We start from the raw sequence: 17908 nt of genomic DNA on the forward strand, positions 1-17908 counted from the left end.
AGCAGGAACTGAGGGGGTTCAGAGTTAGTGAACCAAGCCAGCCTAAGTATTCCTTCCATGTCTTCACTTTCCTAAAATAGATGTCAGTACAAAAATGCAGACAAGGGCAATTCCTCTGTTTCTTTCCTCCAAGGAAGGAAAAATTAGTGACACAGTCCATTATATTGCTCTGTTTCTTTCCTCCAAGGAAGGAAGAATTAGTGACACAGTCCATTACATTCTGCTTTCCTGTTCCAGATGACAAAAAGGCTCCAGTGAGTCCCAGGGTCACACTTGCACATTCTCTGCTTTACTGCAAGAGGCCTGGGAAACACGATTGATGCTGCTTTCAATGAAGACCTTCAGGCCCTGTAAACCTTGTGCATAGAGATATTCCAGATACCAGTTCCATTTCTTTCCCTATAAAAACAGAAAGAATAGTCAGATGTGCCAGACATAGCTTTGTCTCTTTCTTAGGCTAATCTGAAAAGGTCTTCAGATATTACTTTTCACAGTTTGACAACATCCACTCTAGTCTGTAAACACCCACAGGTATACAGGGCCACATCCTGTTCCCAAATGCCCAAACTCTTCACTTATGTATTACACATGATTTTTCATGTTTAAGCTAAGCATGATCTTTGTTTAATACTGAAGATGTTTATAAATCCCAGTTCTAAAAAGAGCAAAGTCTATTGGATCAACAGTGAAGATGTCAGGAACCAAATGAACATGGATATTAAAGCCTGCCTTCCATCACTAACGGTGATTCCTCCAGATCAGGTTTGAAGTACACTTGTGATACAGGAAGGGAAACAAACTGCCACTGAACTTACTCAGTGGAGGATCCTTGTTCAAAGCTGTAACCAAGCTACACATTCATCTCAGAAATTTGATATTAAGTTCATTGATAATAGAAATTCTGCTTCAAGTACACCAAAAATATAACTTTTTCTGGAGCTTGCAGAGAACAATAAACAGTCTTGTCCTGATACTTGCACTGACTTGTGGAGAAAATATGTAAAAATCTTGGACCACTACCCACAGATGGCTAGACACCTAACTTCTCAGACAGATGTTATGTCCTCATGTTTGTCCTTGTTAAGAGATTGAAACAAAGCCTACAGCTGGAATCTTCTCCTTTCAAAATTTTTATAGAGCATTTATGGAATTGGTAAATATTACCACGCATCCTCTTCTATATAGCTGCTGAAAATTGCCTGTTTTCACTAAAACAAGAAATTTTACCTTAATTAAACTGAAGTTGAAGGTGGTATCATCTGGCCAAGCCTTAAGGAGAGAAAATAAAAACAGTATCAAGTCAGATAAAGAGTATGTCCAGAGTTGCTGGGCCTCTGCTTAGTCCCCTCCTAGATCAGGAATTGCAGGTGTGCAAAGAAATTCAGAGATGTTTAATCATGCTTCAGAATAGGCTTCCAGCATCATACTCTGTCCACAAGTGGCAAGGTAATGCAGAGACCCCCTTGCCTTGTGCTGTAGCATTACTAAACAGCAACAGAGTTAACACATCTTTAACCATTGTCTCTCTACAGTGTAAAAGCTACCCCCTTCAAAACATTAGATAGATAATTTCCAACAGTGACAAAGAGCAAGAGGAGAGAACCTACTGACATTTACATTATTGCTTGTGTTCTGAGTACACTGCAAAGTAGTGCCCTCTGGTGCTCAGCACTGAAGTGTTTAAGAAAAGAGCACTGCAGCTAAATATTTTTTCCTGTCTTAAGACACACCTGTGATAGCTGCTAAGCAACATTTCTTTGTTCTGCAGTAGGAAGAATGCAAAAAATTCTCCACCAGAAGGTTTTGGGTTGGGCTTTTTTTGCTTTGTATTTGTTTGTTTGTTTTTAGGTTTTGTTTGGGGTTTTTTATTTGTTTTTTACTTAGAAAAGTTAAAGAAGAATCAGGAAGCCTCACGAACAGGAAGGATCTAGACAAAAGATATGAAAAACTAATCCTGCTACAACAGCAGAAAGACCAAGGAAAAGAAGTTGTATATAACAAAAATAAAATAGCCACCTCTGGCAAAAACAAAACTTGGGTTTAATCAGCAGTGAACTACCTAGATTCAGGACACTGTGTATATAATTTGTCAATTCACGTCAAATTTGTGAAATGTTCCTAACCAGCATTCTTTGCCTCAACTTTAACCTCAGGTTTCCCTTGCTTCATTCTGGGAGCCACACCTAAGCACACCTTCAGTCTGCCAACCTTCCTCACAACAAAACAGCATCTTCGTGCACCCCTTGGGTAGCTTACAGAACGTGATTTCTCAGAGCAGCATTGCACATCGTGGAACAGTAACAACTCCAGCCACTAGTCACTAGCTGCACTGAACACATAATTACACCCAGAATTCAAGACAAGTACTAGCAGAACTCATATCAGACAATAGAAGACAGCACCATATTTTCTTACTTCTGTAGTTGAGGTAGCTACTTGTATTTCTTTTTTAATAAGCCATTCTCAAAAGCTACTGCAAGAGCCAGAAAGCACTGCTAGAAGTTCTACCTTGTGCACCAGTATACAATTGAACTACCTATTTCTTGACTTTCTGGAGTTTAAATGTTTAGGTCATGCTCCATATTTTGCGGGGCAGGATACACTATTGGGAAGCTTTTACTGAATTACTAATTTATTTCATTATTTAGCTATTTTAGATCTATCCTTGGAATTATCATAAGCACACATTCACATCTAAAACTGTTACATTCATGCTTTCATACCATGCAAACAAGGACTATTCAAATTGTGCCACTGATCTGACAAAAAGACAGAATACCATACCAGCTTTTGAAAGCTCAGTCAGTACACTGAGACACACTTCTCTAGAGAAACTGTCAATGCAGAACATCTGGTGCTGCCAAAGACCCAAATGTTGGCCTACACAACTACCTGCTGCAGGAAGAGGACAGCATAGCCCATCATGGCTGGATGATAGACAATGTTAAAGCTGGTTTTGAATTCCTGCACTGCAGTTTTCTTCAGCAGTTCTTCATCCATATGAAGACCTTGAGGATGAATATCCTTCTGGAATGCACTGGATGTCCACAGACAACCCACCATAGCTATTATGTACCGGTTGTACTCCTGGTATGTCTCGCTACTGAACTTGAATTGCAGTATTTTCTGAGGGACAAGAGAACAAAACAATAAATAGCAACCTCCAAGCAGCTGTATGCTCCTTCCAGCCCTTAAAAGAATACCACCAGAACACCTCCCCTCCATTCAAGCCAACTCCTTAGTAAGATCCATTCTAGCACATAGCAAATTTGTCCACAATACCTTTTTACTCAGCTCACTTTCTTTTGCTGCCACCAAGTTGGTTCGATACCTGAAAAAACAAACAAAAGAGAAAGTTAGGTGCCTGTAAATTTATACTACCTACCAGTGTTGAAAAAAGCTGAAGGAATGTATTAAGAAAGCTTATTTCCCCTGCAAGAGAAATCAAACTTCACTGGTAAGAGAGACATGAAAATGAATTTGAAGGGACTTTATCACTTGGCATAGACCCACCCTTTTCAGGCAGAGTAGAGAGACACCCAATAAATAATATTAATCTCTTAAATGATTAAGACATTGCCTGGGACAGTCACCTTCATAAAGGCAATATACAAGAATTGACATACAGCCTTAAAATGAGCAGAAAAATGCACTGTATTTTTAAGAAGGGAGACTTTCATTCACTAAGCAGAGAAACAGAAGTCACTGCAAGTAATGCAACTTGACAGTTTTTCTATATAATAAGCTCTAACTCCTCTTATTTCCCAGAAATCATCCTGTCATGTTAATTACCCTGCAGACTCCTTAGGGAAAAAGCCACATGGAGAGCCCTGCGCCAGCTGTCAGCAACTGGCTACTCTTCTCAGATGCAACCACTGGAACTAACAAGGCCAAGAACAGCAGCCATGTTGGCAGCTCCTGCAGAGCACTAAACAGTGCTGTCTTTAGACCTGCAGGCAGCATGAGGCAGTCCCAAATCCCCAGAGTTTGGAGGTGGCAGAAGTGCCTCCTACTCAGCACATTACAGAATTTGTAATGAAAAGCTCAAGTCTAGGGTCAAAGCACAGGAATGAGAAGTTGTATAGTTAACTACCAGTGATTCCAGCTGGCTGACTTAAGTTCTTTCAAAACAATATAGGAACGCCTTCCTTCACATATCAAAGATATGAAAATGATACTAGGAAAGAGGTCAGAATCTTGCTATTTTGAATAACAGTCTGAAAAGAAAGAGTAGGAACTACAGCTATAAAATTCTATATCACTACAGCTATAAAATTCTATATCACGAAAGCTGGACAAAAACTGTAATTTTCACTTTTGCCTTGCATGGTAAGAAAAAGTAGATTTCAGGTTTTACACCAATGTAATTCCATTTCCAAAAGAATGGAAGAAACAAGGAGTCCCTACAATCTACACCATTTGTAGTACCTGTACATAATGTAGCAGAGCTGATTCAAGTTGACGGAATCCATGCTGAGAAGTGCTGGGTAGAAAACTCCAGCAGGAGGCATTATCAACAAAGGCAGATTGTACCTCAGATACATGTCACACACCTGCAGGAACGAAGCAAATCCAGGCAAATCATTACTGCCATTAACAAACCCCGAAGCCTCTAAGAACAAAAGAGAGCACGACACTGCATTCCAGCCAGCTCCATTGACTTTACCTAGGAGGGAAGGCCAGGGTGAAGCAATTCCATTTGTTTCCTTCTCAGTATGAGACATATTCATTGGTCTCTGCTTCAACCATTTAGGTATACCATACGTTTTGACATGGTTACTTGCAGAGTCAAATCTACCCAGATCCCTGTAAAAATGCAGCAGCCCTTTTTTTCCTGATCTTTTAAATCATTCTGACACATGTAGCTGGGATTACACAAGACCTGACCTCGTTCCTAGCCTGGTTTGCCAATACCAGCAAGCCAAACAGACCATACATCTCTTCCAATTGGGAAATTAAATCTTTCTATTTGACCTTGCTGGAATTGCATGAACACATGATAAAGCTTTGCCCTAAGAAAAGATGATATGGCCATAAAACATGGTTTTAATATCAGACTCATGTTTAGAATTTAAGGTTGCATTTCAAGTAAAAAAAGACATTTTAAAATTTCTGCAGATTTAACAAGATCTTCAGCTATAAGTAATGGAAACCAATATTGCTGTAACTTAACACGTAACTGTCCTCTATAGCTTAGCCACAGTAACTATTCCCAAAGCTATGCTCTTCAGGAAGATATGCATCATTCTCAGAAGAGTAGTGGTCAAAGAATATGCATATCTAGTTACTACAGCTCAGACCACAAGCAATGAATCTGTGACAGCCTGCCATCCTGAAGATGGCTACTTTAACATTTTGTTAAATTAGGCACAACAATTGTTTTAAGACTCCTTCCTCTAACCTTGTAGTAGACTTTTCACTAAAGATTGTTTGCCAGACCTTCACCTTTCCTCTTGCGCTCAGTACAGCTATACCATGTAAGGTATAGGCAGATATTTGTAAGTAAATGAATTACTGGTGTTTTCAGAAGTCTAGACTCTTTACTTAGTATCTCAGCTGCATCATTTTAGAAACCACTAGAGAGTTCTGAATACATAAGCAAAACATCAAGAAAAATTTCAAATCCTAGTTGTCTGCTAGAGCACCAATAATCATGTATTCAAGGGTTCATGATTTTCTGTATATGCCTGTAAAATGAGCATTTACTTATTTTAAACACACTATCTTATGCAATGGTTTTGTGCATTTTTAATGGACATTTTAGTTACAAGTAGATTCCAGAACTATAACTGCTTTTTAAACTCTTCACAATTTTATCCAAATTGTGGAAGCAACAACAGCATGGCTGGAGTTCACGTGGCAGTAAGCACATCTACAGAGAGGACACGAGCAAGCTAGATTTGATGCTGCTTAGTTTGTCTACAGGACAAACTGGGAAAAAAACCTTCGCTTTTTAAGGAAACATAACAAAAAAACCAGGGTATGTTGTTTGAAGTTGAACTGAACATTGTTCTTTTCTATAAATAAGCATTAAAAAAGCATGTTACACCATATTATTTCCCCTTCCACAGTTCACCCCTGACTTAAGAGCAACCACTTTCTAGCAGTGTATTTAGTTCTGCCTGTGTATACAACAGCAGCAGCTATCACCTAGTTCACCTAGATCTACCAAGTATTTGGAACATTCTTGCATTTAATCACAAATTTCTGTAAACTATAACGAGGAAGGTGTTTTCATGCTCTATCTTAAAAAAAAATGCAAACAGCCTTAGAGTATTGGGATTTTGAAAGCCAAAATGATTGAGATACATACGGTCTCATAGAAATCCAGGATGAAGTACAGCAAGAAAGTAGAATCGTCTTCCAAACGCAACGCAACAGTAGAGATCCTTCCAACAAAGTGGATCAGTTCAGCCACCACATTCACTATTCCAGAAAGGGTGGTACTCCTGCAGAAACGACGTGACACCACATTAGTATATACAGTTCTTTGCAAGCAATAAAGAGGAAAAGTGGTAAAAAAGAAATTGAAGTCATCCTTCTGACCCACCAAGAATTCAGCAACATGCATTTGTTCTTCAATATACACAGTAACATATTGTTACCAACATTATTACAAACATGACCCAGCTGTCAGTGTTACAAGGAATTTGACTTCTGGACATTTCCATTTTCAGTGTCAATAGAAATACTCTTAAAGACAAAGAACAGGATTGACATGGTAGCTTACAATATAACAGAAACATTAGAGCATTACTTACCTTCTAGCCAGTCTTTATGCTAGGTGATAGGGCTAGAATATACATCCAAATACACTAGTGAACAATGCACAGAACACTGTATTGCATTTATTTCAGACAAACTTACAAAGCATGGCCTTGAGAGTCAGACTCTGAATCCAGATGAATCACATGCCAATTCAACCAGTTCTGCAACAGCTCTTTCAGGCTCTCAAGAACACTGCACTGCAAGAGGCAAACAGAAAACAGGTTAATGACAAATAAGTGAATAACACTAAACAAAAAATGCCATGAGAATTGACATATACAAGGAAAGATATCAAGAGTTTCTAAGGACCAGAAAAAGCAGTGACATAATTGCATGTCTCATTGAACTGAATGTATGTGCTACATAGCTTTTCCTGGAAAATGCAAGTTTTAAATACTGAAATTGCAGTTAGTTAAAACTGCAATAAAACAAACCAACTATTGTCTTGTGTACTATGAGTTCTTTTTATTTCCAGTGCCACAGTTGAATTTCATTCAAAAAAGAAAATATCTTAAAAGGCAGCACTCAAATTCCCAAAGAAGTTACTCTTTAAGTATGTATTTTACCCTCATTTGGGCAGAAGCTTCCCCAGAAGTCACCTACACCATCCCTCAAACTGCTACACCTGGCACAAGTGCAGATAGCAATATTAACTAGAAATAAACAGGCACTTAAATTACCTTAAAGTAAAGGGATGACGTGAAAAAGAGCTGTGACAGTGGATCATAGAGGTATGACTTCATTTCTGAAACAAACGAGAAAGCTGCATGATACCTGTGCACAAATTCTATCCCCCAAGATCAGACACTGTCCAGCCACACCCAAAGTATCTGCAACACCTACCAGAGAAGCCGCTAAGGGGGATCCAACTCACAAGCCTGAGGATTTGTGATCGGCAGCAGAAGCCGTCCCAGAGAGGAAGGCTCTTATACAGGAACTCTTCACAGGAAGAAAATCCCTCCTACAGAGCAGAAGATGAATATTCAAAAACTCATCTCATATGCCTGCACCTTGCCATGCTCACTTCACCTTGAGAAAGCAAGAGGCTTACACCTCCTTCCTGCCACACAATTCACAATGATATTGAGAATGATAAATCGAATGTCCTTCTCAAATTATCTTTCCTGCGAAAACCAATGACATCACCAGATTATTGACCCGATCTAGGAATACGTGCTTTTATTACTCAGGATACTGTCACTATCTCAGAGATACCTGTTTCCTCTAGTAAGTCCCAAAAGTACTTTAAGGGAAGACTTCATGAAACCCTTGGCTTTCACAAAACAGGCACTTACCTGCAAGAAACACTCTGTCTTGTAGACCATTTCCAGGAAGTCCTTGAATTCTTCTTCATATTGGTTATTATCAGCCACACACCAGGTGCATTCTAACCAGGAGAGAATACTGTATTTGAATATGAGCACAGCAAGAATAAGCACAATCAGAAACAAAATTCAGTTCTCTTCCAGTAGTTGTTTTAACACTATGTGATTATCACTATAAATCCGAATAGCCAAGAACCATTATTAAAAGATGCAAGCCTCAGACATTCTTTACTTCCCTACCATGCAAAGTAATACTAATTTCTTACAAAGGTTTCTACGAGGATAGGAAGACTCTGCAGAGGGATCTGGACAGGCTGGATCAATGGGCTGAGGTCAATTGTACGAGGTTTAACAAGGCCAAGCGCCAGGTCCTGCACTTCGGTCACAACAACCCCATGCAATGCTACAGGCTTGGGGAAGAGTGGCTGGAAAGCTCCCTTGTGGAAAAGGACCTGGAGGTGCTGGTTGACAGCCAGCTGAATATGAGCCAGCAGGGTGCCCAGGTGGCCAAGAAGGCTAACAGCATCAGGCCTGTATCATAAATAGTGTGGCCAGCAGGAGTAGGGATGTGTCCCTGTACTCAGCACTGGTAAGGCCACACCTCAAACACTGTGTTCAGTTTTTGGCCCCTCACTACAAAAAGGATGTTGAGTTGCTGGAGCGTGTCCAAAGAAGGGCAATGAAGCTGGTGAAGGGTCTGGAGCATAAGTCTTGAGGAACGTCTGAGGGAATTGAGGTTGTTCAGTCTGGAAAAGAGGAGGCTGAGGGGAGACCTTATTGTTCTCTACAACTACCTGAAAGGGGGTTGTGGTGAGGTGGGTGTTGGTCTCTTCTCCCAGGTAACTAGCGATAGAATGAGATGAAATGGCCTCAAGTCACACCAGGGGAGGTTAATTGGATATTAGGAAAAATTTCTTTACTGAGTGGTCAAACATTGGGACAGGCTGCCCAGGGAGGCAGAGTCACCATCACTGGAGGTGTTAAAAAAAACAAGTAGACATGGCACTTCAGGACATGGTTTAGTAGGCATGGTGGTGTTGGGTTGATGGTTGGACTTTATGATCTTAAAGGTCTTTTCCAACCTTAGTGATTCTGTGATACCTTCTTGAAAGGTCTGGCCCATCCAATAGTAGAGCCGCAAGTAAATAGATTCATCTTTGATGCAATTCATGTAGTGAAGCAATAAAGGGTTTGTTAGCACTGAACCCATCTGGGAAGGAAACTGCAAGAGAAATCAAGAAAAAGGAGTTATTCAGTATTTACATCAGCAAATTGCCAGAGAATCTCATTCTATTATAGCTGTCCAATCCTTTCATTGGCAAAAAGACCATCTCCAGGACTCATTCATCACGCTCAGGTAAGACTAGATGCTCCATCAGAATTAGGTAGCTGACAAATTATTTACATATAAAAAGGGCATAGAGAAATATCCTTTGGTCTCTCAGAACGTTATCCTTTGATCTCTTAAAACATTCAGTGAGCTTACCCAGGCCTTCCTGAAACTCACCTCTAGGTGGTGGATATTTTGTAGGAGCTGAGAAAAAGTCTGCAGCTGCTCTACTCGAAAAGCAGACTCTTTCGTACTGTACAAATCAACACGGTTCTTTTTCCTGTCCTCTTCTAAATTAGTTCTGTTTGTACTGCTTGCAGGTATAGTCAACTGGGTATTCCATTTCTGTAGAAAAAACCCACAAATGAATAGCAATGACTGTTTCCAATTCAATCAAGTGAACTTGTGCCAGTTTTCCCATAAACACCCTGTTTTGCAAAAAAAAGGTATCCAGACTTTCATTATAATAGGAATGCTGCATTTCTGTATAGCTACTCCACCCTTCCCAGTGCTGAAATAAAGCCCGACTCCCATTATTTTCCAATATCCATAATGAAAACAGCTGCTTGGCTCCTTCTAGGGTCTACCTTAGGCCCATAACCTACCCTTTTTCGTGACTGAGGTTGAGATGTGCCTAAAATCAGTAGCTGGGACACTGGAGAGTTTGCCTGGTTTCTTTGCCTTACTGTGTTGATTACTGCTTTCCATGGGCCCTCTGAATTCTTGAAGTAACTCTGAAAACATAGATCAGACATCTATGCAAAAAGCCAAACTAAGACAAAGCAACACAAAGATCAGTTCTATTATGATAAATATCACCAGTGATGCACATACACTCAAACCTGCTTGACAGACCAAGAGGCTAGGTTTTCCAGCACAGAACTCTCGTCATTCCTCAGTTTCATTAACTTTTGACTATAGTTCAACAGTTAATGCTTTTATTTCCTTCTGAAATGATGTCCCCTTTTTCAGAAGGGATCTCCCTCACTTGTGATTTATAATGCTTTTTCAGATCAATCATCAATTCATAGAGTAAATCTCAAGTATACATTAAAATAAAAAATTATCAAGGTATGCTTACGCAAGTTACTAGGAAAGCTTCCTGAGTTCAGCATCAGTGACATCTGCCCAACAGAGCAATTCAATGGATAATCAAATTCTCAAATTAATGTAGATACTACAGCTAAAAAGAAAACTGAAACAAAGGAACCCAACACCTTTTCCACACAAAACTTACTTTTTGTCACTTCAATTGCAACCAGTCTTTAAATCCTAATCAAGTGCCAAACCATCACAAAAGTATTCAGACTGGTTTGGGCCTAGGCAATCGAGATTTTATTATAACAAGCTAACACAGTGTGTTTATAAAAACAGTTGAAGATGTATTTGGGTTTTAGTTGCTAGTTATTACTTCACTTATATGCATGCCAAAAAACGTAAGTTCTCCAACAGATGACTGTGCAGCACAATGCAAACTATAAATTTATAAAGCAATGCAGATACACAAGCAGATTGAAATAAAATAAATTTGCTTTTATAGAAACACAGTGTGCCTACATATAAATGAAATGTCTCTTCCAGAAAAAAAAACCACACACCAACAAACCCTAAGTCTATCCCACTGAAGTACCAAAAGAAAATTTGTTGCACAATTTAGGTCTCACCTGCTGCTATTTTCTGTTACATATTCAGTTTCTGCTACATACACTCTTGGTGGATATACATACACTGTTGGTGGATATACATACACTGTTGGTGGATATACATACACTCTTGATGAAAGAGCTAAGCATACGCACACGCCTCTCAAAGTGGAGTCATATTTTTTGCATTTACCTCAAGGCCCTGACAAATCAGCGTGCCACATTTTTCCCCACTTTTTTTTCCTCTTTCCTATGACATAGGCTTTCCAAGTGGGAAGTTACTTACTGACTTCTATTGTTATTTGTACTTGAGAAAGCAGAAAAAGTTGGACAATGCCTTGCACAAATAAGACAGTTTGTTTCCTGAAGAACTTAACATTCTCCGAAACAAGTCAAAACCAGCAAGAACACCAAAGAAGGATTAAAGTAATCCTCATCAAGATAAAGGTAGATGCTATTCCATTCCAGATCATCTCTTTGTGCTGAAGAGGAAACAAAACGCAACACAAGGAATCCTCATCTAAACCTGATTTTACTCAGTGAAAAGAGGAAATAGAATTAATCTTCACCGCGAAATCATGCTATAGCTTAAATGGAAAGCTTGGTACAAATACTGCTGTAAGTACTGCTTCCAAAAAGATTAAGTCTAATTCTTTACCTTCATTTTTCCAGGAAGGGTTATGGTCACCAGCTCAGGACAGAAGAGTTTGTAAAGTGATAGTAAAGCCTGCAGATGAGACTGCATTCCCTGTCAAATAGCAGAAGAGGAAAAACATGTAGGGAATGTTTTTAATATAGAAACTGAATACTGTATCCTAGAAGCAAAAAAACCCCAGTGATTACTAAAAGGTTTCTAAAGGTACATGTCAGTAGCTTTAGATGAATGGTTACTAACCATAGGTAAGCAACTGAAAATGAAAGGAAGAACAGAAACTGTGTCAATGAAATACCACAGGAAGGGGATTGAAGAAGGAACTTTCTGTAGTCACAACAATAATAAAAAGGAATTAACAATCAAAAATATGAATACAGTCTTCTGCTATCTAAATGCTCCCCAAACATATTATAGCTACCACTTTTTTCTTACAAAAAAGGGAGCAAAATGCTCTACAATCTTGTATTTCTCAGTCATTTTTCATACCACTTGAAAAAGGAAGATTAATAGAAAATTAAAGATGGTAATAGATAAATGAAGCTGCCCCTTGCTTCAGAGATTTTTGCCACACCTAGCCATGAAACATATAGCTGTGCATGTCATTGCAAGTGCTAACAAAACACAAAGGAAAATTAGGGACACACATGCAAGCTAGACAAGCCCTGATGCTACAAAGATTACAACCTACAATTCCAAGTGTAACCCTGTCCTGAGATACTAGCCACTCTCCTCCATCCTGTAAGGACATTAGTCTTACAAACTGCATTAACGACCACAGTTCAAACTCTACAAGATTTGAAATAAACTCACCATTTTTGCTTGGAGGTCAAGCAGTCTCCTAACCCGAAAAGGCTTGACTAGAAATACAATTAAGAACATAATGGATGTAAAAACCACTGTATCAGACATTTAAGCAAAAATGCAATATGACTTTTAGTATATAAAGTCGTGGCAAAGCAAGCAGAACCAATCAGTCTTATTTCTAGGCTAATAGACAGGTTTCCAATTCAGAAAGCGTTACACAAATCAGGCTGAACTACTACTCATGCTGTCTTGCCTTAAAAGCAATATATTGGCTAGTCATTGTATTAGCTCCATCGGAAGAAAAGGCAGTGCCAGCAAACAGAATAAGAAACAAAATGGTATTCCATCTCATACCATATTCCATCTCCATCCAGTTGGAGAGACTCACCGTTTTCTTTCCTGGTCAGCAGGTAGAGCAGGTGGCAGACATAGGGGCACTGCAAAGAAAAGGCAGCAATGAACTATCCTACTGGTGCAGAACCAGGATACACTAAAAGTAACAAACAAGCTAATACTGTTTGTTCAGTTGGCTGCCTCAAGTCATCACTGCATCCCCATTGGGGCAGAGCATACGTTACTTCCCTTACGTGAAAACCATGCTACTTAGTATCACATCAATTTTATTTAGAAACATTATCTGCACTATGAGCAGTCCCTATAGTAATCCAGCTATTCAGTGAGCTTGGATCTTGTTTTTTGGAACATGGTCTAGATACTTCAGGAGTCAGCAGTGAAAATACAATTACATTTTCAAAAAGAAAGGCACCTTTGAACCAAAATAATTTATTATAGCTTCTAACTACAGCTGAGGCTGTAAGGGTCTTAAATGAGTTTCACACCAACTCTCCTGCACTTTCCAATAGGCCCACCATGCCTGAAAATGCTATTTTAAACAGTAAGAACTTAAACCCAGTTTTATGAAAAGACTATAATTAATGTTAACCTAAAACCATTAAAAACTTTGCAAGAAATATAACTCAGAACTTTGTGAACTTTAAAAGTCTTAATGACAAAATATCCTAAACTGAAAGAATATTAACATTTTCATATATATCTAACATGACTGCCAAGATCATCTTCATATGAACTGAATCCAAACACTTCAGTATTCTAGCACCTGGATTTTACAGTTGCCATAGAGTAAAAGTCTCCTGATGGCTTGTTCTCATTTAAGCTACATTTCAAATCAATTAAGTAGAACAGCATTTAGAGCTTCTCACCTTTAAATAAACATTGTTCTAAATTTTTTTTTTTTCCCTTTTTGCCCAAGGTATGCAAGTCAGTTTCTCCCCAGGAGAAGGAGACTTCACTTGCTGATGTCTGACATCAAAGGCAATCCCAGAGACTGTAGCATCACAGTTACTCTTGGGAATTTAAACAGAATATACTGTTCATACTGTTTATGATGTAAAATAGAAGTTCTTGGAAAAGTGTTTGAACAACAAGGCAAAAGCATTGAAACTAAAATAATCCTACAGTACTTCCCTGTTTCTGAATCTAGATTACCCAGCAATCTTAGAATGCAAAATGAAAGAAAATAAATTACAGCCATCAGAAAATAGTTTCTAACCAACAGCTACTCCAGACTAATTCTAGCATTAATATGCATACTACTAACGAACATTTAGGTTTATTTTGTCAATTCCATATATTCTTCAGCTCTCCTTACCATCTTCTCATCTTGCAGGAAGGAGAAGAAGAAACCATAGAGGGCATGAATTTGTTCCTTGTGATCAACGAAGTCAAACATTGTGATCAACCATCTTAAAAAAAGCAGCTGCAGATAGGAAAAAAGCCATATTACATTAAGTGATGAGCAAAAACAAGACAGACCAGTCACTTGCCAGTTTAAGAGACAAAATCATTAAGGATACATGCCACTCAAGTACAACCAGTTAGGTACAGATGAACCGTATAGGGATAATGCAGCTGTGGAAGAAAGCCTGCTGAGAGCACCAACTGCCACATCAGAAGGGAAAAAGCAGCTCAGTTCTGAATATGTGCTAACCCTCAGATATGATCCGAGGTCCTCTCACTACAAGACAGACACTGAGGTGGCTGGAATGCATCCGAAGCAGAGCAACAAAGCGGGCAAAGGGTCTAGAGTCTTATGAGGAATAGCTGCACGAACTGGGGTTGTTTAGTCTGGAGAAAAGAAGGCTGAGGGGAGACCTTGTCACTCGCTACAACTACCTGAAAGGAGGTTGTAGCAAGGTGGGTGTCTGTCTCTTCTCCCAAGTAGCAAGTGACAGGACAAGAGGAAATGGCCTCAAGTTGCACCAGGGGGGGTTTAGACTAGATATTAGGAAAAATTTCTTCACTGAAAGGGTTATCAAGCATTGGAACAGGCTGCCCAAGGAAGTGGTTGAGTCACCATCCCCGGAGGTATTTAAAAGACATGTAGACATGTCGCTTAGGGACATGGTTTAGTAGTGGACTTGGCAGCATTAGGTTAATGGTTGGACTCTGATCTTAAAGGTCTTTTCCAACATAAATGATTCTGTGATTCTATGATGTAAACCTTTGAGCAGACTACATGAAGATGAAAGACTGTTTTGCTAACATTAAGTCATGTTGCCACAGCCAAGGTACACAGAGCCTAAGAGATACCTTCCTGAAGTTGGTGAATAATGTCTCACATAACTGAAGTATTTCACAGAAAAGTTGGTGGAGAAACCATTCCCAAGGAATTCAGAGATACAAGACAAGCAGGAACTGTGCAAGTTTCCACTTGCACTTAAAAAGCGTTCCTCAGTTCCCACTGCCGTTCCATCAATGGGTGTCTCTGCCAACATTTCTAATGACAGTATCTTACGTAAGAACCTTGTACATTATTTTCAAGGAGAAAAAAATCCTGAGGTTTTAATCTGTCCTCATCATTCCTGTGCAGCAGCAATAAATACTTTAAACATTTACTAAGTTACCTGGATGTTGTCTGAGCATTTGCTGACACAGAGCCAAGATACAGATGAAACGACACAACTTTCTGGTATTACTGAGGCTGGAATCAGGCTCTTCAGTAAACGAGTATTCACTGTATCAGCTGGAAAACAATTTAAAATAAGATGGTACTCATGTACCAGCTTCTTTGATATGGTTTCATAGCTTAGGTCAAAATTCCCTCTGGACAAGATTATTCAGAGCTTCATTGCTTAAAGTAACAGTGCACAAGAATCTAGTAGGGATTCCCTATAACACAAAAAAATTATGAGAAATATTTATTTTCATCTTAAAGAAAGAAAATGGAATGTCAAGTATTTCAGTACTGAAATAGCCTTTAGACTCTTGGCAAGACAACCAGAAGTAGCACAAATTTCTGGTAATATTCAACAACCAGTTCCTTCAGCAAAACAGTATATGACTGTCAGCCAAACATCAGCAGATTAGTGTTCTGGAGATAAGCTAGTAACTTTAAATCAAGAAAAGCACTAAACTTGCATAATGGAGAAAGAATCCTGTGTACCCCTCTTGGGTTGGAGGGAGGGAAAAGTTTAAGGGTTTTTTTAATTGAATATTTTGTTATTTAGAAGTATAAATGGTGGCCACCATTTCTAAAAAAGCAGCATGAGGGTTGCAAGGGCTGCACTGACACTGCCGAATTGATTTTTTGGATGACATTTTAATTTTAGCACATTTCCGTAATACAACTATGTCAGTTTGTTCAAGTATTTTGATCTTGGGGAAAAGAAACCTACATAAACAGTTACAACAAGGAAAAGACACAATGGTTGCTAAGGTCACACTTTAAGCCTTTCAGAGACTTGCAATTATAAACTAAGGGAATATGTTTTTCAAAAAAGTATTTGTAACAAGCCATAATAATTTTCTGGATATCACTGCCCTAGAGGAAGAACTGAGTTTATTTTTAGCATGAACTCAGAAATTACACTGAAGCATGCCAGAAAGATTAATTTTACACTAAAGTACATAACAATACAGTCACCATAAACACTGTATCTCAAGCACATTTGTTTAGAGCAGAAAGAGACATTCACAGAAGACACAGTAGCAGTATATAAACATTTTACCAAGTTTGCCACTAAGTGCTACATTTAGCAATACATCAAATCCTTCAGGGGGTAACCCTCTTTGCAGGGCCGTGCTTTCCACAGCAGCCAAGTGTTTCTGCAGAACATTGCTCTTTTTCAGTGAAACACGGTCTTGAACTAGGGGGGGAAAAAAAAAAAGATGTCAAAGATGAAACAACTTCTGAACTGAAAATGAACTATTTTAAACTTCTCTGAATTGTCCCTACATATATTCCTTTTTGTTGGGTTCTTCATACAGCAAGAGGAAGAGAGGAAAACCTTTTAAGACATTAAGGAAATATTACAAAGCTCAGGCATTAAAGATAGAAAAGAGCAGGTAAAATTAGATTTTATTATTATTACTGTTAATAATAATTCAGTTACCTTTTCAATCCTAGGTAGCTAACCTTAAAACTGCTCTTACCTTTCTCAAAGTAGCTCAAAGCTTGCTCAAGGGAGACTTGCTCGCTGTCATTTTTCTGATCATTAGGAGATTGATGATTCTGGACACTATTTCCAGGGTCAGTTCTCCCTCCTTTTCGCCATGCAGAGAGATCAGTTTGATTTTTATGGTTAACTTGCAGAGGCTGCTTTGGGGTCTTAGAACTCTGTCTTCGCTGCATCTTTTCAGACTCCCAGCTGAGACTGGAGAATTTTACTCATTTGTCATGTGGGTTCCAATCCTTCATTACAAAGAGACAAGAAAATAGGTCAACCTCCAACAGCTGAAGAACATCAGAGAGCCAGTTCCCCCCAAGAAAAGATTAATTTCCTCACAAACAGATTTTAGAGGGATTCTGCATAATGTAACAGAGTAATTTCAGAGGAAATCATTTAGAGCCACTTGCCCCCCAAAAGACCAGACAATATACTCAGAAGATGCACAGACAACAGCATATCAAAACTCCATTCTTTCTTTTGATTCAAAGAAATCACAAACTTAAGAAATTTAAACTCAATAACATTAAAGTGTTATTAAGCAGACATCTTTATTGCAGTGCTGGACACGTGGGGAATCTCTCCTCCTAATGTGCATGCGCTGAAACAAAAGCTCATTCTTTATATACCTTAAAGACATGAATATTCACACATTTTCCAAGAAATCAGCACCTCCTTGCTTATCTACTACATTTGCATAATGCTGGCGTTGCAAAACTACACTACATGTGCGCGAGGGTCTCAGGTAGTCATCGGTGGTCATTTGGGGAGTGAGCCCCCTACTCCTTTTTCCCTTTTATGGTCACAGGTCTCATGAGGATAACTTCTCCTTGGATGCTTGCCCCTTCTGTTGTTCAGCCAAGCAGTTCCTTCTCATCATCCTTGTTAGAGCATTCCTGGGCAGGGCCGGCTCTATT

The 17908-nt window shown here is 39.0% G+C and overlaps 1 protein-coding gene across 1 annotated transcript; it reads right to left on the minus strand.

Annotated features, from left to right (window-relative positions):
- Nucleotides 1–157: 157 nt before the first annotated feature.
- CENPI (centromere protein I) lies at nt 158–17305 on the minus strand. Its single transcript, XM_010295334.1, has 20 exons — nt 16978–17305; nt 16554–16691; nt 15450–15568; nt 14195–14302; nt 12914–12962; nt 12532–12578; nt 11725–11814; nt 10029–10157; nt 9601–9768; nt 9195–9315; nt 8064–8155; nt 7612–7729; nt 7449–7513; nt 6868–6965; nt 6314–6449; nt 4429–4553; nt 3283–3331; nt 2893–3126; nt 1228–1269; nt 158–399 (listed from the first exon to the last, which is right to left on the minus strand). Exons 1-20 carry the CDS (start codon nt 17174–17176, stop codon nt 268–270), a joined length of 2259 nt encoding a protein of 752 aa, XP_010293636.1. The 5' UTR covers nt 17177–17305; the 3' UTR covers nt 158–267.
- Nucleotides 17306–17908: the final 603 nt, after the last annotated feature.

This window comes from Phaethon lepturus, unplaced genomic scaffold (assembly GCF_000687285.1).
Source record: "Phaethon lepturus isolate BGI_N335 unplaced genomic scaffold, ASM68728v1 scaffold22199, whole genome shotgun sequence".
Classification (NCBI taxonomy): domain Eukaryota; kingdom Metazoa; phylum Chordata; class Aves; order Phaethontiformes; family Phaethontidae; genus Phaethon; species Phaethon lepturus.

Coding starts and splice junctions, on each gene's coding strand:
- CENPI (XM_010295334.1), bottom strand. CDS start 17,176: ATGCAGCGAAGACAGAGTTCTAAGACCCCAAAGCAGCCTCTGCAAGTT. Junction 7,514..7,611: donor CCCCCTTAGCGGCTTCTCTG/GTAGGTGTTGCA, acceptor CGTTTGTTTCAG/AAATGAAGTCATACCTCTAT. Junction 4,554..6,313: donor TCCTGGATTTCTATGAGACC/GTATGTATCTCA, acceptor TCGTTCCTGCAG/GTGTGTGACATGTATCTGAG.